This window comes from Barbus barbus, assembly GCF_936440315.1.
Source record: "Barbus barbus genome assembly, chromosome: 45".
NCBI lineage: Eukaryota > Metazoa > Chordata > Actinopteri > Cypriniformes > Cyprinidae > Barbus > Barbus barbus.
The window spans coordinates 4,355,376-4,377,921 of NC_136723.1; the positions used below are offsets into that span (position 1 = coordinate 4,355,376).

At 36.0% G+C, this 22,546-nt stretch overlaps 1 protein-coding gene across 2 annotated transcripts in view; it reads left to right on the plus strand.

Moving 5' to 3' along the window:
* Positions 1-22,546, plus strand: part of LOC306864194 (ephrin type-A receptor 5-like) — a gene marked incomplete at its 3' end in the record, with an annotated part of 80,139 nt that overhangs the window by 50,925 nt on the left and 6,668 nt on the right. The window contains exons 7-14 of one of the 2 annotated variants that reach the window (XM_079407994.1): positions 1,469-1,628; positions 3,444-3,549; positions 13,357-13,424; positions 14,713-14,838; positions 16,168-16,353; positions 16,636-16,697; positions 18,276-18,485; positions 20,759-20,908. In XM_079407994.1, the coding sequence (XP_079264120.1) occupies positions 1,469-1,628; positions 3,444-3,549; positions 13,357-13,424; positions 14,713-14,838; positions 16,168-16,353; positions 16,636-16,697; positions 18,276-18,485; positions 20,759-20,908 (1,068 nt within the window). The remainder of the gene's footprint in view (positions 1-1,468; positions 1,629-3,443; positions 3,550-13,356; positions 13,425-14,712; positions 14,839-16,167; positions 16,354-16,635; positions 16,698-18,275; positions 18,486-20,758; positions 20,909-22,546) is intronic. The other variant, XM_079407995.1, reaches the window with a different exon arrangement.

The window sequence follows — 22,546 nt, forward strand, 5'->3', positions numbered from 1 at the left end:
AGACTTTTACTTTTAAACATATACTGATATTTAGGATTTTCTATTGCTCATATATTCCTGAAAAATCATGAAAAATATAATTTCTGTGTAAATTTCAGTAAAATGTTTATAAGGAAAAAAAAAACATCAATTTCAGAATGTTTAAGATTTTTGGTAACACTTTACAATGAGGTTCCATTTAATGAATTAACAGTCACACTTTATTTTACGGTCCAGTTCTCGCTATTAACAAACCAATTGCTATGACTTTTGCTTCAATAAACTCCTAATTTGCTGTTTATTATTAGTCAGCAAGGTAGTTGTTAAGTTTAGGTATTGGGTAGCATTAGGGATGTAGAATATGGTCATGCAGAATATGTGCTTTATAAGCACTAATAAACAGCCAACATATGAATTAGGCATAATTAATAGGCATGCTAATAAGCAGCTAGTTAATAGTGAAAATTGGTCGCTATACTAAAGTGTTACTGTATTATCAAACATTAACTAACAATGAGCAATGGATTGTTAGAGTATTTATTCATCTTTGTTAACGTTAATTAATAAACATACAACTGTTCCTTGTTAGTCTATTTTAACTCAGGTCCATTAATAGATACAACTTTTGATTTTGATATTAGTAAATGTTGGAGTTAATATTAACTAAGATTAATAAATGATCTAGATACAAAGATAAATGCATATGAAATAAGGTCAGCCATAAAAATAACCATGTTCACACTTTATAATCGCTGAAGTTTCACAGAATTTATTTAGTAAATCATGAAAGTAGTTTTTTAACACCAAACAAGGATTAGTGCTGATGCATGTTGTTAGTAAATCTGGCCTTTGGTGTCCTTTTCCAAGCTTGAAATCTCTAGTCCACAGTCATTGTCAATGCACTGAAATCAGCGACCAGTTTACTGTTCAAAATTCCTCCAGAAGACAGAAAATTCATGCATCTGTGCAACACCTTGAGGTTGAGTAGATGATGACAGGATTCTTCCTCAAATTAAGTGACGTTACCAGCAGCCGGGCTGTCGTTGGGCGTCTCAGTCGACCACCCCGCTGGCGACAATCCTCACAAAGCCCGAAACTAAATCCCCTCTCCGATCGCGTCTCTGATTGCTCCTCACCTCGCAGGATTTGCCGGTTGCTTTGTTGAGCAATTTAAAGACAGAATACCTCTGTAAACGAGCCTCAGCTCCTCATGACCTCAGTGTTTTGGAACGTTCTGTGAAACACTGATACGATGCACTTAGAAAACGAAACAGCTATGAAGATCCGCGACCGCTCGTATGAAAGCTAATGGACAGAGCACTTAACACAGGGCTTTAAAACAAAGCCAATGAAGACCGTGAAACTGATCCTCACTACTGGCCACAGCACACACACTTTGCCGTTCTCTCATGGGACGGAAGGCCTTTATCCCTCCTTCTCTCCCTCTCTGACCGTTTTTGTCTTCACTTGTCTTTTGGTGGCTCTGTAGGATCAGGAAACAAGCTATACTATCATCAAGTCAAAGGAGACGGATGTTTTGGTGGATGGCCTTAAACCTTCCTCAGCGTACATCTTTCAAATCAGAGCACGCACCTCCGCGGGCTACGGAGGCTTCAGCCGCCGCTTTGAGTTTGAAACAAGCCCTTACTGTAAGTGAAACATGATGAAATATTGGTTACACATTATTTTGATAGTCCACTTTAGACATTCTACTAACTATAACTAGATCTCATTAATTTGCAACTACACATCTACGAACTCTCAGAGTAGACTGTTAGGGTAGGTTTAGGGTTAGTAGAGTAAGTTGACACATACTTGCAAAGTTTCTCATAGTCAGTATGTTGTATGTCATAGACCCATCAAAATAAAGTGTTAGAAGATATTTAAGCAGACAATCTACTAATACTCTAATGACTGCTAGTTGACATGTAGTTGCAAAGTTACTTACTGTTAGTAGAATGTCTAAAGTGGACTATCGAAGTGTTCAATAGTCCACTTTAGACATATGCATTTATGAGCTCAAAATAACTTTATGGTTTCAGATTGTTTGGGTTTTCGCAACTATTGTCTTAAAAATGGCCTTAAGTAACGCTAATCTGTTTTGGCTGTTTTAAATTACTTTGTTCGGTAAATGCAAAATAAATGCTACATTTGGTCAGTAAATTCACTGAGGTGATTATCAACACAATAAATGGATCTGTGATCGTTGATATATAGCAAGAAGACATGTGTAACCTATTGGAATTGGTTGTTTTTCTGCATTATTGGTTATAAAATCTCATCTGATCTTCATCAAAGTCACACGAATAGACAAATACAATGTGCTTAAGCTAACAACACACAAACAGGTATGCTCTTTTGTGTCTTATTAAATACATTTCATTAAACATTTGTAGTGTTGTTGGAAATGTAAGTGAACTTTACCTCGTTGTGATTACCTGTATTCTATTTTCTTGCAGATTTATGTACCTTTTTGAGCATCAGCGAATGTTTTCAATAGTTGTTATAGTTGTGTATGAGCCTATCAGTTGTCCTCAGAGTGAATAAATGGATCTCAAAATCACATAATCAGTATTGTGTAAGGTTAAAATATACAGAAAATGCTATATATACATATACATATACATACATATATATATATACATATATACACATACATATATATATATATATATATATATATATACATATATACACACACACACACACACACACACACGCATACTTGTGACTTTGATAAAGATTAGATGACATGCCAGTTAAACCAATTAATGCAAAAAACAATTGATTCCAATGGGTTCACATACTTTTTCTTATCACTATATATTAATTAATTGGCCATTTATGTATAGGTTATACGATATAATATGATTATATGTGAATTGAACAATGCTAGTTTTGTTTCTGAAGGCACAGTTACCTTACAAAGCTATATGGGAGGTTTGGATAGGGGTCAACGCTTGAGACACAAACTTTGAGAATGCTGATGCATATCAAAACAAAACAAACAAACAAAAAAACAATTTACGAAAGTCAGCAAACATTGAAACAATAATCCAATAACAGTAACAGCATCATTTATTCATGTATTGCAATGCATGCTGGGTACTCACAAGCCCATTTCAGCAACATTGTTCAATTTAAAATTCTTTGTGCAGACAACTGTGTTTGATTAGTTGGGACATCATGGAGAATTCTGCATCTCTAACATGTTTTTTGTATAGTTTTATGTAATTCTTAGCATTTCTGACGTGAAAATTTGTAAAAAAAATTATAGTGTGCAAATATACAACCACACATTAACTAAATGTTGCATTAGCATGCCATATAGTGTTGGGTGTGTGTAAAAATGGATTTCACACTCGACACTTACTGTAATTCCTTATGAATTTAGCAAGAAACAAGGTAGTGATTGTGATGAACTCCCAAACCATGTTGTTGTGTTTCTCTGGTGTCTGTTCCAGCAGTAGCGGCCTCCAGTGATCAGGGTCAGGTGCCCATCATCGCTGTCGCTGTTACTGTGGCCATCATCCTCATCGCATTGGTCACAGGTTTCCTGATGAGTGGCAGGTAAGACGACGTCATAACAAAATTTAAGTGGAAAAATCCATTCCAGAACAATCCATAACAAACTATTTCACAATTGTCTGCTATAAATGATGTGAATTGGTTTGTTTCAAATCATAAGTAGGGCTGCAACAACTAGTCAAACTAATAATGAAAATAATCAACATCGATTATCAGTTAATCAGGTTTGTCCACTGTGCACAGAAAATCCATCAGTCTCATGTGAATTTACAGTAGTCACTAAGCATTTCTATGGACAAAACACATCTGGAAAACAGCGGAGCTTGCAGAAAAAGTGCATGACCCAAGCTATCATAAACATGATGAGACATGCTTTATATCAAGCGCTTCAAACTAACGCATAAGTATTTAGCGCTGCTTACCATCAGTTGCTTTGACAGATAAATGTGATGTTTGATGCATGTGAGACTTGATTTCCTCAGAACATAACTTATGTCAGTTCGATCCTTATCTACAAATGTTAGAAAGTCAATATGAAGCACAATATAATACAATACAATACATAGCAAATAAATACATATTGCTGCAAATGAGAAACGTGGGAGGGAAAATTTAATTACATAATTATTAAATATTTGCAATTCTACATGTTAAAATGCAATATAAACATGTTTATACAGCTTTATGTACAGTAGGGGTGGTACGGTTCGGTACGTACCTCGGTTCGCGGGTCACGGTTCGATACGATTTCGGTACAAAAGGAAAAAAACAACAAATCTACTATGCTCGGTTTCTTTTCATTTATTTTGAACAGTAGTACAGTAGTAATACTAAATATTATATTACATTATATATAATCTGCAGTATATATATACATACAAGGAATACATTCTTGAAATATATTTGATATAGTTAACAGATAAACAAGGGGAAAAAACAGTGTGACACATAACATAGCCTATATATGCTGAGTTTCAGTTCATTTTTGTGACAGGCTTCATTTGTTCACAGAAAGGAAACTCGTTATTGCATTATTAAGACGATGAGTGTTTAAAGTTGATTCTGCTGGCATAAGGAAACCGTTGAAGTGATACACACACACACCAATACACATCAGTTCCAGCATTGCTAAAGTTGGTACTTTATCAAAATAAAATACAAATTTTGCGCGCCCGCCTCTGTGTCACCGTTGGAACACAACTGAAGTACAAAGCCTATAATTTACATAAATAATAGTTCGGTACGAATATATGTACCGTGCCACCCCTAATATACAGCCATGAGAATACATCAATTTATTGGTCTGTTTTAGCTGTCATGTATTGAGCTAGTTAAAGACCTCACATATGTATCTACATCTTTGATCACTGGCCTCAGTTCAACAGTTAGGAGAATATGTGCCTGTTCACTTCTTCGTGTAAACAGCGTTGGGAGATTTGTTTGCACAATCACAAAACACAATGGCAGAGCAAGACGAGGAGCCAATAACAATATCCTGTTTCATACATGCTGTCCTATTTAGCATTTCAGGCGCAACATTTTAAAATTAGACAGTAATGCATGCTATTGTCCTCACTGGCTAGAGGAAACAAAGTGAGACACGTACTGTCTATATATAATAAACAGTCTGCAATTTACTGGAATTACACTGGGAGTGCAGTAGGTGCAGATATAAATGTGTGCTCATCTTTGTTTGTGCTTATGAAATGCTAAGTTTATTCAAAATAAATGAAATACTGAGTTTGAAATAAAAAGAGGGATTGTCTGGAAAAATAATTTCCTGTGTCCAAGGAATATATACATGAACTTAAGCTGTAAATGTTTGATGTAACGGAAAAACAACTCTATTCTACCTCTGAAAAACATTTATTTATTTATTTGCTTATATATATATATATATATATATATATATATATATATATATACTAACACACACACAGTGGTGTGAAGAAGCTTTTGCCCCGTTCCGTTCCGTTCTTTTTTTTTTTTTTTTTTGCATATTCATCACACTTGAATTATTCAGATCATCAAACACATTTTAATATTACATAAAGATAACCCAAGCAAATACAAAATGCAGTTTTTAAATAATGATTTCATTTATTAAGGGAAAAAAGCTGTCCAAACCTGCTTGGCACTACGTGAAAAAGTAATTGCCCCCCTAAATCTATTAACTGGTTGTGCCACCCTTTTCAGCAACAACTGCAATCAAGCTTTTGAGATAACTGACAATGAGTCTTTCACATCACTGTGGGGGAATTTTGTCCCACTCTTCTTTGCAGAATTGTTTTAATTCAGCCACATTGGAGGGTTTTCGAGCATAAATGGACTGTTTAAGGTCATGCCAAATCATCTCAATCGGATTTAAGTCCGGACATTGACTTGGCCCCTCCAAAACCTTAATTTAGTTTTTCTTGAGCCATTCAGAGGTGGAGTAGCTGCTGTGTTTGAGATCATTGTCCTGCTGCATAACCCAAGTGTGCCTGAGCTTGAGGTCACAAACTGACGGCCGGACATTCTCCTTCAGGATTTTCTGATAGAGTGCAGAATTCATGGTTCCATCAATTATGGAATGTCATCCAGGTCCTGAAGCTGCAAAGCAGCCCCAGACCATCACACTACCACCACCATGTTTGACTGTTGGTATGATGTTCTTTTTATAAAATGCTATGTTGGTTTTATGCCAGATGTAACGGGACACACACCTTCCAAAAAGTTGAACTTTTGTCGCATCAGTCCACAAAATATTTGGCCAAAAGTCTTGGGGATATTCTAGATATTTTTTGGCAAATGTGAGACGAGCCTTTGTGTTCTTTTTGGTCAGTAGTGACTCTTGCCTTGGAACTCTCCCATGGATGCTGTTTTTGCCTCTTTCTTTTTTGTCTCTTTCTTATTGTTGAATCATGAACACTGACCTTAATTGAGGCAAGTGAGGCCTGCAGTTCTTTAGATGTTGTTCTGGATTATTTTATGACCTCATGGATGAGTCGTCGTTGTGCTCTTGGAGTAATATTTGTAGGCTGGCTACTCCTGGGAAGGTTCACCACTGTTCCAGGTTTTGTCCATTTGTGGATAATGGCTCTGATCGTGGTTCGCTGGAGTCCCAAAGCCTTAGAAATGGCTTTATAACCCTTTCCAGACTGATACATGTCAACTATTTTGTTTCTCATCTTTCTTGAATTTCTTTAGATCATGGCATGATCTGTTGTTCTTTCAGTATGCTTCACTTTGTCAGACAGGTTCTATTTCAGTGATTTCAGGTCTGGCAATAATCAGGCCTGGTTTTGGATAGTGAAATTTAACTCAGCTTTCTAAAATAATGTTGGTTAATCACAGTTATTTCATTATTTAACAGGAGGGGAACATTTATTTTTCACATAGGGCCAGGTAGGTTTGAACAGCTTTTTTCCGTTAATAAATGAAATCATCATTTAAAAACTACATTTTGTATTTACTTGCATTATTTTTGTGTAATGTTAAAATTTGCTTGATGATCTGAATCTTTTAAGTGTGACAAATATGCAAAACAATTAAAATACAGGAAGGTGGCAAAAACCTTTTCACAGCACTGTATGTATGTATATGTATGTAGATGTGTATATGTATGTATATATGTATATACTGTGGGTACGGAAAGTATTCAGACCCCCTTAAATTTTTCACTCTTTGTTATATTGCAGCCATTTGCTAAAATAATTTAAGTTCATTTTTGTTACTCATTACTGTACACACAGCACCCCATATTGACAGAAAAACACAGAATTGTTGACATTTTTGAAGATTTATTAAAAAAGAAAAACTGAAATATCACATGGTCCTAAGTATTCAGACCCTTTGCTGTGACACTCATATATTTAATTCAGGTGCTGTCCATTTCTTCGGATCATCCTTGAGATGGTTCTACACCTTCATTTGAGTCCAGTTGTGTTTGATTATACTGACTGGACTTGATTAGGAAAGCCACACACCTGTCTATATACGACCTTACAGCTCACAGTGCATGTCAGAGCAAATGAGAATATGAGGTCAAAGGAACTGCCTGAAGAGCTCAGAGACAGAATTGTGGCAAGGCACAGATCTGGCCACGGTTACAAAAACAATTCTGCTGCACTTAAGGTTCCTAAGAGCACAGTGGCCTCCATAATCCTTAAATGGAAGACGTTTGGGACGACCAGAACCCTTCTTAGAGCTGGCCGTCCGGCCAAACTGAGCTATCGGGGGTGAAGAGCCTTGGTGAGAGACGTAAAGAAGAACCCAAAGATCACTGTGGCTGAGCTCCAGAGATGCAGTCGGGAGATGGGAGAAAGTTGTAGAAAGTCAACCATCACTGCAGCCCTCCACCAGTCGGGGCTTTATGGCCCGACGGAAGCCTCTCCTCAGTGCAAGACACAATAAAACACCTGAAGGACCACAAGATGGTGAGAAATAAGATTCTCTGGTCTGATGAGACCAAGATAGAACTTTTTTGCCTTAATTCTAAGCGGTACGTGTGGAGAAAACCAGGCACTGCTCATCACCTGTCCAATAAAGTCCCAACAGTGAAGCATGGTGGTGGCAGCATCATGCTGTGGGGGTGTTTTTCAGCTGCAGGGACAGGACGATTGGTTGCAATCGAAGGAAAGATGAATGCGGCCAAGTACAGGGATATCCTGGACGAAAACCTTCTCCAGAGTGCTCAGGACCTCAGACTGGGCCGAAGGTTTACCTTCCAACAAGACAATGACCCCAAGCACACAGCTAAAATAACGAAGGAGTGGCTTCACAACAACTCCGTGACTGTTCTTGAATGGCCCAGCCAGAGCCCTGACTTAAACCCAATTGAGCATCTCCGGAGAGACCTAAAAATGGCTGTCCACCAACGTTTACCATCCAACCTGACAGAACTGGAGAGGATCTGCAAGGAGGAGTGGCAGAGGATCCCCAAATCCAGGTGTGAAAAACTTGTTGCATCTTTCCCAAAAAGACTCATGGCTGTATTAGATCAAAAGGGTGCTTCTACTAAATACTGAGCAAAGGGTCTGAATACTTAGGACCATGTGATATTCCAGTTTTTCTTTTTTAATAAATCTCCAAAAATGTCAACAATTCTGTGTTTTTCTGTCAATATGGGGTGCTGTGTGTACATTAATGAGGAAAAAATGAACTTCAATGATTTTAGCAAATGGCTGCAATATAACAAAGAGTGAAACATTGAAGGGGGTCTGTATACTTTCCGTACTCACTGTATATACATATGTGTGTGTGTGTGTGTGTGTATATACACACACACACACATATACACATATATAAATACACATACACACATTATATACACATATACACACACACACACACACACACACATTATATATATATATATATATATATATATATATATATATATATACAAATATATATACACATATAGATAAGATTAATATTTGTTATATGTTTTTAAGATCTGAAGTACACTACAAGTGCATATTCAATACAATCAAGCAAACTTTTTCAAGGTTTTGAATGTCTGTCAGTGGAGAACTCTCTAATGCTAACCTCAAACAGTGTTCGTCTCTCCTCACCCTTCACCCTTAAACTGAACCGCAGCCTTTAATTTGATGCTGTTAAGTCCTCATCAAGATTGACGATTGGCACGAGAGCAAGACCTCAAGCAGACATCAGCCAGCTGAATTCTCACAAGCCACTTGAAAGGCAGTTGAATTGTTTAAGCAAGGGTTAGGATCTCCCTCAAGGGTGCGACGGTTTCAGGCAATTACTCTTAAAGTGTATATCAGTGTATCACACGGGCCACAGCCTTGACACTTCCGTCACCTTTCATGTCAGAGATGGGTTTGAAGCACGCTCTCTCTTGCAGGAAGCAATCAGGGTTGTTAATAGCCTCTTTGGCCTTAATAGGTCAAGACGAATTCATGAATGAGCTGCAGGGCTCCGTCAGAAGGCCATTACAGCAGGCTGTCTAAAGAACAAGCTCCTGCTGGACAGGATGTTAGTAAAGCTGTCAGAGAACCATCTTCGCAGACATTTGAAGGTGATGCTGTGAAGATTTTGGGTTGAGTCGAGGACACTACTGAGAATGTACACAAATTCACACTTTATTATTTTACCTACATTTATTTTACCAAAAAATACCAGAATTATTATGAATATTATTATCATTTAAAACAACAGTTTTGTAATTTAGTATATTGTGAAATGTAATTTATTTCTGTAATGCAAAGCTGAATTTTCAGCATCATTACGATCCTTCAGAAATAAATTGAATATGATGATTTGCTACTCAAATAAATCAGTTAAAAATATTAAGTAAATAAATAAATAGTATCACTTTTGAAAATAGTTGATATTTCATATTTTCATATTCTCATATATTTATGATGATTTTATCCATGGTTCTTTAATGTAAATACAGTTCACAAAGAACTTTTTTTTTTTATTTTATAAATATACTGTATTTACTGACACTTTTGATCAATTTAACATGTCCCTTGAATAAAAGTATTGGTTTCTTGCAAACAACAACAACAACAACAAAATTATAATAATAAATATTACCGGTCGATTTAAAAAAATAATAATAAATTAGACTATTGTAAAATAGACTAGTATTCATTTTATGCTTACCAAGGTGGTAAAACAGTGATGTTGTGAAATATTATTACTAGGGATGCGCCGATAAGATTTTTTTTTTGGCTGATACCAATACCGATTTTAACAAACAACTATTGGCCGATTCTGATACCGATATTGGTCACTCAGAGCAGAATTGGTATTTGAATGTTTCTGTTCCTGCATTCCCCTGTATTATTACTGTTCCGAAACCGGTAGAAAAAAAACTAATTGTAATATCTTTAAGGATGAAACTGTAGGGTTATATTAGTTGAGTTAAAAATATAAAAACTTAAATCAACCCTAAATTTGTTGGTTATACTACAATCATAAGGGCAGCTGTTTCTTCAACAAGACCAAAAATGAGCACATTTCATCAGCATCAAAATATTTACAGATAGATGAATTAAACATGTCGCTCATATCTTTTGTTTTTGGGCTTGTTATAACATCATAGATCAGATGATAAAGTAAACATGGCGGATCTCATTCATACTCAACCAGATTTGGCTGTAAAGTACGTACTGTTTTAGCGCTCGTTAAGTAAGTACTTCTTGAAAAAAAGTACCTACTCATTGAATAGGCGGTTTCGGATGCAGCCTAGGTCAAAACAGAAACTCAACATACAGACATGTGACACCTATGAAGGATGAACAAATAATGTCATCGCATTAAACATAACTTTAAAATTTGGCAATACTTAAAGCTTTGAAGTGCTGGGAAAAGTTGTGTGAAGCATTTAAAAACACTTAAAAACATTAGACCATTTCTGCCACAAGTTGTTCCTGTAGTTATGTTAAATCCATGGTGAATGGTGGAGATTTGTGTTTATTGAACAATGTTTTTCCTGGTTTCCACATTAGTGGCGTTTGTTCTAATATCCGTAGCTTTAACAGAATTCTGCGCCGAATTTGAATGCTTCTCACAAGATTTGACAGAGATGTTATTGATTCTGCGGTGAATTCAACTACTTTCTTCACTGTATCTCCCAGCGCTGTGTATAATGGTGTTGTGTGATCGAGAGCAGCCCGCGGCTCTGGCCCGAGCAGATAAGTGGTCTGCGCCACAAAAGCCCAAACGAGTAGCGCGGATTCGTTCAGCTTTCGGTTCGTTTGTCCAATGTAGCTCTTGTAAATCGGGCATGATGAGAACCCAAGACTGAGAAACAACCTTTCTTTGACTGAATGCGCATTGCAATGGGACGTCACGGGCAAATCAGCGGCAAATATGAACATTTGCGAGGTCTTGCAAAAATTGCGGAGTTTGCTTGATTTTGCGATATATTCAGCGTTTGCAGATTTTTTTTCAAATGTAGGTCTAATTGCTTGGCGGTTTCGTGACATATCCTCGGGTAAACTAATGCCAGGGAATTGCTGTTGCGATTTACCTATGGTGAATTTATAGCTGAGTGCGGGCATTTCCTATGTTGGATGCGTCAGCATCACATTTGCATAGGCCGTACTATGCTGTCTGGAAAACTATATTTTGTACAGATTTTATTTAGTTTTGGCAAATATAAAATTATTTTGCCCAGAGAAAAAACATTGGATTATGCAACAGACATGCAACTCATTGTCTCCATGCAGTTAATTAATAAACCATCGGTATCGGCCCTTTTTAACTTATTTCCGATATGCCGATGGCTTTAAAATAATCAAAAATCGTCCGATAAATATCGGCAGCCGATACATCGGTGCATCCCTAATTATTACAATTTAAAATAGCTGTTTTCTATTTGAATATATTTTAAATGTGATTTATCCCTGTTATGCAATGATGAATTTTTGACCGCATTTTGACTGTGTATTTTAATTAAATACATGCAGCCTTATAAACATATAATGCTAATACTACTCAGAAGAGTAGCTTTTCTTTCAGTTAGGATTTTGGTTTCGTAGCTTAATATGTCAGATTGAGTGACAGCACAGTGGTCCAATCAAATTCATCAGAAGAAAGTGGAGCACATGAAGAGGCAGGGTTTCAGGGTTGACATGCGGGTCAGACTAATCAGCTCTGCATGTGTATCTCCCCTGAGGCTGCAGCCATACAGCCAAATCCCATGGGGCACACACATACACACACGTAAGAACAATTGGCTACAATATACCCCTAAACAGAGCAGGGTCGGCCTAAAAGGGAAATGGCTTGTTTGGAATTGGACAAAACTGGGCCATAAACTGACATTCATAGTAAGCATCCGGTAAATGCTATTTTATAGACTGTGGGAGAACTCATGGAATACTAGTATACCGCATTATATATACTGAAAGCTGCCAAGGAAACAGTAGGCAATATGCATATTCACTTTATTTGCCAAGTACGCAATCACATTTATTTTTTGCATATTGAATACAGTTTCCCTGGCAGCATGCCACAGTACACATGTATTTGTGCATTACATGCAGAAAATTCCCATACTGCAAATATAGTGTGGTAGTTTGCAATTCAAACTCTATAATAATATTCAAAACTATTATTATTAATTATATTATTAATAATAATTCACACTGTAATTTGTTTTAAAAAAGTGTAATTTTAGTATCAGTGATTTATCAGTTTTTATCTTTATATTTTCTGTTATTTTAGTTAGTTTATTATATAATTATATGTATGTTTATTTATTTATTCATTTATTTTCTGTTTTAAATCTGGTTTAAAATTAAAAATTACATTCTAATCAATTTAATTTAATTATAGTTGATAACATTTATCATATAAATTTATGACATTAATTTTAAATCATTAATCAAATATAAATTATATATTTTTTATCTTTTTAATAATAATTAATATTTATTCACTAAAAATTGTGTTTTCACTCATCTTGTTTGCGAAATATAAGATAATATACAGTGATCATGAACAGGTAGTCAGATAATTTTACCATGATGTCTGAAGCAGATATCACCTTGTTTCTGCAGTTCATTGTGTGTGAATGTTCACATGCTCTTTTCACACATACAAACACTCTACTGGCAGATAAAGCTGTGATGCATTGGGTTCGTTAAGACTGCTGTCATACTGCATGTGTGCATGTTTGGATAGTCCTCTCAGGAGGATTCTTGTGCTGAAAGCAGATAAAACCATTACCATCCTGTATTCTCTCTTTACTAGCACTACTCTCTCTATCAGGCCGTTCAATTAAGGAAATTAGTGTTTTTTTGGGGGTTTTTTTTTTGAGAAATTGCTTTTAGAGAAAGGCAAACTGTGCTGTATAAAGAGTAACACGGCTCTTCTTTTTCACAGACGTTGTGGCTACAGTAAAGCCAAGCAAGATCCGGATGAGGAGAAGATGCACTTCCACAATGGACACAGTAAGTCTAACTGAAACAGACAGACAGACAGACAGACAGACACGTCTGGGTTCATCCAGAGTTCAGTGGGCTAGTCTTATCCTATCATAAGCTTAAAAATGACGTCAGGACGGTTGGGCATGAATGATTTTTACTTTAACAGCACTTTTACACCCCTCACATTATTATTATTATTATTACTATTATTATTATTATTATTATTTATTTATTTATTTATTTATATAATTTCATTATATTATACATATGTAATTCATAAATATAGTCATGCAAACAGAAAATATGAAGAGAATATAAATAATGTCCCTGCCAAGTATTAATAATAATTATTATTATTATTATTGTTATTATTATTATTATTATTATTATTATATTATTATTGTTGTTGTTGTTGCTGTTGTTGTTATTGCCAATGTGAATAATAATTAAAAAATATTAATAATAATAAATTGGTATTAATAAAATTACATTTTAATTTTTAAAAAATATTTTGTTAAACTATTATTATTATTATTATATTGCCAATCAGTGAATAATAATAATAATAATAATAATAATAAATTGGTATTACTAATTGTTTTTATTATTATTTTTTATATTTTGTTAAACTATTATTATTATTATTATTATTATTATTATATTGCCAATTAGTGAATAATAATAATAATAATAATAATAATAATAAATTGGTATTAATAAAATAAATAGTATTATTTGTTTTGTAATATTTTGTTAAACTATTATTATTATTATATTGCTAATTAGTGAATAATAATAATAATAATAATAATAATAATAATAATAATAAATTGTTTTCATTAATAAAAGTATTTTTTTTACATATTTTTTAACAACATTTTGTTAAACTATTATTATTATTATTATTATTATTATTTTTATTATTATTATTCACTGATTAGTGATAGAAGGACCGATGAGAAATCCCATAGACATAAATTCTTTGTTTAGTAACATTGCAGTTACTGGGACACCCATCTGTAAGCCAAAAACCCCACTGGCCCATTAGGCAACAACCACACTAACCACGTACCCAATAATACAGTGACACACAGACGTGTGGCATATTTTGGTGGATTCTTATTATGTAGTCCTAAAGCAATCCATCAACATGTTGTGCTTGGCGCAGCAGGGAAGAACAAACAGGGTCTCTAGAGATGAAAGCTCAAGCGGCATCTCCTGCGCACATCTTCTCCCGTTACATCACATAACCCAACCTCAGAGCTGCGAAGGGCCAGGATTCAACATTTCCTCCTCTCTCTCTTCATCATAGTCAAATTCCCAGCGGTCCACACGTATATCGATCCTCACACCTACGAAGATCCCAACCAGGCCGTCCACGAGTTTGCCAAGGAGATTGATGTGTCCTGTATCACCATCGAGCGGGTTATTGGAGCCGGTGAGTGAGTTATGAGCAACTAAAACAAAACAGGCCTTAGGAACAGAAGTACAATTAGCTTACATGAGGAACATTCACCGCTGAGAAGGAGAATGTGAGAAGGTTTGACTTTCAAATCTCATCTTTAGGACTGACTGCAGCGTTTGTATGAGATTAAACCTGTTTAGATACTGTGGATCATTATGTTGGTTTGAGAAACTGCCTTGCAACACCCTAGCAACCACTTCTTAAAGGGATAGTTCACCCACAAATTAAAATTTGCTGTTAATTTACTCACCCTCAGGCCATCCAAGATATAGGTGACTTTTGTTCTTCAGTAGAACAGTAAGATTTTTCCTTGGTGATTCATAAAATGCAAGTCAGCTGCTAAAGTCACTTTGAGAAAAAAGAATCATATCAAGATTCACAAAATTAATACCTGTGACTTCTGGCAGTATATTGAGATCTTCTGAATAAATCGGTCTGTGCAAGAAACTGGACATTATTTAAAACATTATTACGTGTAATCCAGAGTCTCAAGCAAACGGACCAGAGTGAAGTCTGGTTCACAAATTAATCATTCTTTTGAACCAATTCTTTTTGGTGAACTAGTTGAACCAGTTCACCGAATCGGACTGAACCGTCTGGAACAGTTCAATGGTCGAAAGCAGCACAGATCTACAAGTTACTCAATTAAATCTAATTTTCGGACACCTGACAATCAAGTAAAACGGAATGATCCGAAGAACAGATGAGCCGCTGATATGTGTATGCGTGAACCCAACACTTGAATGAAAGTTCCTATGGTTTCTTACAGTTTATGTAAAAAGTTGTGCTTATTAAGACTAGTTTATTCACTTTTTATGCTTTAGACTTTAATAATACAATTGTGTATGCATTTGTCATTGTGAGATTGCATAAACAAACTAGTGAATTAGTTCATTGAAACAAACTGTCTGAAAGAAGTCGCAGAAAAGAATTGGAGTCTGGATTAGGGGTAATAATGTTGTAAATAATGTTCAGTTTCTTGCACAGACCAATTGTTTCAGTTCATAAGATTTCAGTATATCGTCAGGAGCTATGGGTATTAATTTTGTGATCCTTAATATGCTTTTTTGATTCTCAAAATGCTGGCTAAACATTCAGTTTCAAATCCTGCTCTGAAAGTGTTGCATTATAAATACAGGCATTCACTGCCAGAATTTATTCATTCAGAAGGAAGTGAGTTCATCCCTCAGTAGCTTTGCACTTTGTGGCTTCGCAAGGAAAATCTGCCCGAGCACAATGAGGCGTTTCATTGTCTGGCTCTTTGCTGCCGCGGTTCACTGATGGCTCTGCTCACGGTTGCAGGTGAGTTCGGTGAGGTGTGCAGTGGTTTGCTGCGGCTGCCAGGGAAGAGAGAGATCCCAGTGGCCATTAAAACTCTGAAAGCCGGTTACACCGAGAAGCAGAGGAGGGACTTCCTGGGGGAGGCCAGCATCATGGGCCAGTTCGAGCATCCCAACATCATCCATCTCAAGGGGGTCGTGACCAAGAGTGAGTGCCGGGATGCCTTTGATTTGCTTTTGAGGATGATTGTTTCAGTATTGCACTGTAAAGAAACGTTAACCTGCACTTGTTCTCTTAAAGAGCTGCTTATACCAGATTAAACCTTCATAATAATAAATAATGTTTTTGGATCTAAATACAAGCAGTTAATTAGATGTTACGACACAGCACATATTTTGTATGTTACCAGTTTAACGTAGACAATGTCACGTTACAGTAACATAACAATGACCTTGAAGCTGAAATCTGAGTGTAATGTCTTTCTGTAAGGTAAACCAGTGATGATAATAACAGAATATATGGAGAATGGATCCCTGGACACCTTTTTGAAGGTACATTTTCAGCTTTTTGGAAGTATAGTAAATAATCATTCTGTGAATTTCATGGGAATGTAATGAATAATTACAGTTAAGTTTAGTCACACTGGTTGTGCTTTATTTTACAGTACATAACTGCACTTACAGTATACTTACCTAAGAAAGTACTGGATAATATAAAGAAACAACATGGGTTAGGATTAGGTTTAGGGGATAGTTCAGTGTTAGTACCTAGTTATTACCCAGGTATTGTAATAAAGTGCTGTCATTAAAGTGATTCTATTGTGTTTTGTGAATGAGAAAATCCATACACATTTTTTTTTAATTATTATTTTATTCAGTTTTATTTTGGGCATCAAACTAAATATACATTTATGTGTTACCTTATTTTATGATTTAAAAAATTATGTATTTAAGTGTAGAGCTGGTGTAGAGCTCTGTGAATGAGAAAATTCATAAACGTTTAATTATATTTCATTTTTATTAAGTTTTTGTATTTTTCATGAAATGTAGGTGTATATTTGTCTCTCAAAAATATAGATTTTTTTTTTTAATAAAATTACACACACACACATATATATATATATATATTAGTGGTGTAACGATACGCGTATTCGTATTGAACCGTTCTGTACGAGACTTTCAGTTTCTATTACGACTAATCATATTACGTTTGGACAATAAAAGCTTAAAGTGTGTGAGATATCAGTGCCACTGCGCTCAACAATGCAGCCCAAATGACGTAACAAGCAACGTGCTGTCTGCCCCGCGATAACCTCCCCTTGCTGGGGTGCGTCGAAAGATGAGTTTATATAATTAGTCATTCTTTCTGAAGTATAAGCATTCATTTTTATGTATTATGCTTACATTCATGTATAATATACAGAGGTGTAAAGAGTACTGGAAAACCATACTTGAGTAAAAGTACACATACCTTACAGTGAAAATTACTCCACTACAAGTTGCTAGTCACCAATTACAAAACAATTTTAGTAAAAGTCTTAGAGTATCTGTTTTTAACAGTACTTAAGTATTTTACTTATACTAAATATAGGCTCAAAGATGCATTAGTCAAGGAGACATGCCAGTGAAAAACTGTAACGTTGTGGAAAAGCTGGGGAAAACAGGCAGAGGCAAGGATCTATGTGCAGGCAACCAGAACAAACAATAACCGAACATCTCAAAACTGCAATAAAAAATATATAATAATAATAATTAAAAAAACAATTATTAAAAAGACAAAGTCTTGTTGCACTGGATGTGCTGGTTTCAACCTCATTGCCAGCTACAGTCATATAAAACCCCTGTGATTCACAACTACTTAAGGAGCTCACAGTCACGTAAAGTAGCCTTGTTGACAAGTTTGGGTGAGTAAGGTCAAAACGCACAAGATATAGTACTTTCAGTGCCCTGTAGGTGGCGATATCACATATTTTGTAGCAGAAATAAATTGCTGCAGAAAAGCTAGGTGCCACGCAAAATGTAATGTGTAACTGCAACACTCATTTCAAATGTAGTTGAATAAAGAGAACAGATACTCTTTCAAAAATGTAGTGAACTCATATATAATATATGTCTTTACTGCTCCAACAGAAGAACGACGGTCAGTTCACTGTCATCCAGTTGGTCGGCATGCTGCGTGGCATTGCTTCTGGCATGCGCTACCTCTCTGAGATGGGCTATGTGCACCGTGACCTGGCTGCCCGCAACATCCTGGTCAACAGCAACCTGGTGTGTAAGGTGTCCGACTTCGGCTTGTCGAGAGTGCTGGAGGACGACCCAGAGGCGGCCTATACAACCCGCGTATGTGCTACAGAGGATAAACACTGAGTCACGCTAACGGCTAACCTACTACACCTCACATCTATTAGCTACCTCGCAGCAGGGCTTTGTTTTAAGCCAATAGTCAAACCCAGTGCCACTAGCACCCTATTTTTCAATACTATTGTCTTCCTGCTCTCTGATATTGCAGTAACATATTAAGCTGGATGCTTCTGTTGCAGAGTGCATTACAGGCCTTTTACACACTACATAATCATCTGCTGCATCCTCCACGAACTATGAATGAACTATGGATGCTAATTTCCACCATAGAATTCTCAGTATTAAATTTAGATTTCAATCATTCACAAGTTATAAATATCAAGTTCTAAAGTTTACATCTCACAATTGCAACCTGCAAAGACAGAATTGCATATTTTGGATGGCATAGCACTGATTTACATAGCTATTTTACTGAAGGGTTCTAAAATAAGTCAAGCGGCCAGATTCACAAATATCTTATTAATAAATAAAAAATAAAATAAAATAAAAAGAAGAAGATTGAAAATAAATTAAGAATGTTTTTAAGAAGTACAACTCTTGAAAAATTCTTAAAATGTTCTCAAGTATTTTATTAATAAGTATTTTCTAAGACAGAATTTGGTGTTATCTGATTCTATGGCAGTTCTTGTCAAATACTTGCCGATGTACTTGATGAAAAATACCTCAAAGCCCAAAATTACGGTGATAATCATTAGCACACATTATTTTCATTGTGATTGGCTTAAGAGGAGTTTAATACTCATTCTAAAATGTTTGTAATAATGTTACTAAGTTCAACTTTTCAAAAATTCTTTAAGAAGTTTTGTTAAGAATTGTTTCAACATGACAAGCTGTGGTGTTTTGTATGGTGTTCTTGCTAAAGACTTAATGAACTCAATGAAAATGACCTCAAAGCCTATGTTTTTGCACAGCCTGCAGATTACTGCAATAATCATAAGTGTGCAACTCTTGAAAAATTATTAAGTAAAAAAAAAAGAAAAAAAAAACTTAATATATAGTAGTCAACGTTTAAAGTGGATCAAAAAAGTTAATCAAAGTTGTCCCAGATAGCATGTGCAAATAATACTATAAGCCACCATAATTTATTCTTGTTAAATATATAGCCTATATTCTGACAATTTTGGCCGTGTTCACACTTGGCGTCTTTTTTGACTAGAAAAAGTTGACAAGAGCGTTTTTTTAATGAAAAACAAAGCTGGCAGCGTCTGTTACAAATAGCAGCTGAGAGCGTCTTTTGTTGTCATAGCAACAGCTGTAACAGTAGCCTAGCGCTGTGTACAGCAGAAATGTCAAGAAAGAGTAAAAAGTTGGCTCTTACGTTGGCTTTTGAAGTTAACGGGAAAGAAAATGTCGATTCAAATGCCGACATTATACGGGGAAGGAACCAATATTATGATAGAGTTTTGTGCTCATATCATACAGCTCCCTGTGCTCCGAAACTAGTACGAGCAGTCTATCTACCGGCACCTTCTCCATTTTTCTTCTTGTTGTTATGGAAACGACAGATCTCGCTACTCGCTTGTCATTGGTCAGCTGTCAAAAAGGCGCTTGACGTAGGGCGTTTTTTTCAGAAAAGTTGAAATTTTTTCAACTCGAAAAAACGCTCTGAGCTGCAGAAAAAGACGCCGGCGGTGGCGTTTTAAAAAGCGCTCAGGACTTTTTTGAAAACACGGTTTACTCCATAGGATTATAATGTAAAACAGACGCCGGCAGCTTCGAAAAAGACGCCAAGTGTGAACACGGCCTAAAGGATATGTTGCTAAAACACAGCCAGAATTGAAAAATATTGCCTCAAAACCAGTGAAATTTGGTCAGAGCAAGAAAAAATGTATTCCACAGTGAGAACTAATTATATTTGAGCCCTGAAAATGGAGCTGCCTTTTTCTGAAAGAGGATAATTAGAGGTTTAATGGTGTCTGTCATAATTAGCATAGCACAGCGCTCTTTGTCGTCTGTTTCTTGTTTTGGTGTGTCAAAGTAACACTGAGGGAAGTGTTTTATGGCTGTGTGAACTGTCGGCAAAGTAAATTAAGACATGTCTGCCCAGTGCCGTCAGAGATGGAGAGCGTTAAAACCAGGACAGTCCATTAGCGATTAGCATGCAGCAGCCGTCCACATACCTAATGCTTCCTGTCACATTTCACAGCCTGACACCATTCTTTCCCAGCGATAATCACCCGTTAAGATGCTCTGACAAGACACTTTTCTGATGTGAGACGATGTGAGATTTCAGCAAGCTGTTTGTCTTGCAGGGAGGAAAGATTCCCATCAGGTGGACGGCTCCAGAGGCCATCGCCTACAGGAAGTTCACCTCAGCCAGTGACGTGTGGAGTTACGGCATTGTGATGTGGGAAGTGATGTCGTACGGCGAGAGACCATACTGGGAGATGAGCAATCAAGACGTAAGTCCAAATGAGCCCAAAATTCGATTAAAATGCAGTTCATATGTGGTCTTATTGGGACTACATAGTGTCTTCATAAGTGAAAATTGTGTTAAATTTTAGAAAGGGGAAGGGGGGAAATGGTGTGTGGCCAAGTATGGTGACCCATACTCGGAATTTGTGCTCTGCATTTAACCCATCCAAGTGTACACACAGTAGTGAACATACACCCGGAGCAGTGGGCAGCCAATGCTGTGGAGCCCAGGGAGCAGTTGGGGGCTCGTTCGAGCAGCAGTGTTTTGTTACTCAATGAACAAACGTTCTTTTAATCGAGTGGTGAATGATTCAGAGACTCATTCATAAAGTGAGTCGCTTGCTTCGTTTCTGAATGAATCAGCCATTTGAACGAATCAGTTGAATGCATGTCTGAATTACTTGTTTATTAAGACAATGACTTGGTGCCAACTACTGGTGGTGTTTGTTTCATATTGAGTATTGTTTTATTATTATTATTTTTTTATTATTATTATAATTTTCTCATTTAACACAATAATGACTTTTTAGTGATTTTTTGGGGGCGTAATTTCTTGGGCAGAATTAAAGCGCAATTACTTTGAATTTAAAATGTAATCACTTGACACAAGTTATTTTTGTGAATATAATAATATGGTATATATAGTGATGATATAGCATACATTCATGAACCGATTCAGTCTCTGGGCAGCGGTGAAGCCAAAGTGCAGATTTCTCCTGCAGTCTTTTAACACTACACCACAATAATTGCTTCCCATGGCCGTTTTTAAGCGCTCACATGCTCTCTTGTATTTGCCTTAGGGGGAATGAGAGTGATAGAATGCTGATATCTATAAATAGATCAGGAAGTGAGGGTAAAATCTGAGCTGAACTGACATATCGAACACCATCAGCAGGGGAGATTCATGCAAATTTTGGGGTTGGGCAGGGGCTGGATAAACTCTTTCTCCCACCGCGGTACATCTGCCTGCGGTCCAGTCAAAGGTCAGCTGCTCAACAGCAGAATAGGAACACACAGGATGATGGGTAATGGATTTTTGGGTTGAAAATGGGAGTTTCATAAATATTCATAAATAATTTTACTCTTAGCTTTTCTGCACGGAAAGAGCATCAGCTGTCTGTAGACAGAAATCTGCCAGTGTAATGGAGTTCGGTTCAGTCATAGAGTTTCTTTAAAAGACATGTACAGTAGCTTTTACCAGAAGCTAACGTCATCTGTTGTTTCCTTGTCTCTGTCTAAATACAAACATGATCTCACTGGATAGACACTGATACATATAGTAACTAATAGCATATGAACAGCTTATAAAAGTGTGTGTCAGAGATATAAAAAAAAAAAAAAAAATTATAACTGAAATAAATATAAATAAACAGACAGATAGATAGATAGATAGATAGATAGATAGATAGATAGATAGATAGATAGATAGATAGATAGATAGATAGATAGATAGATAGATAGATAGATAGATAGATAGATAGATAGATATTATTTTTATGTTTTAAAATCAAAATATGAATATAAATAATAATAACAAATTAGTCTTCAAAAATTCTGAATTAAGTAAATATTGCTTTCATAATTCAAGTAAACAGTAAAAAAAATTGTGATTTTGGTGAAATGGT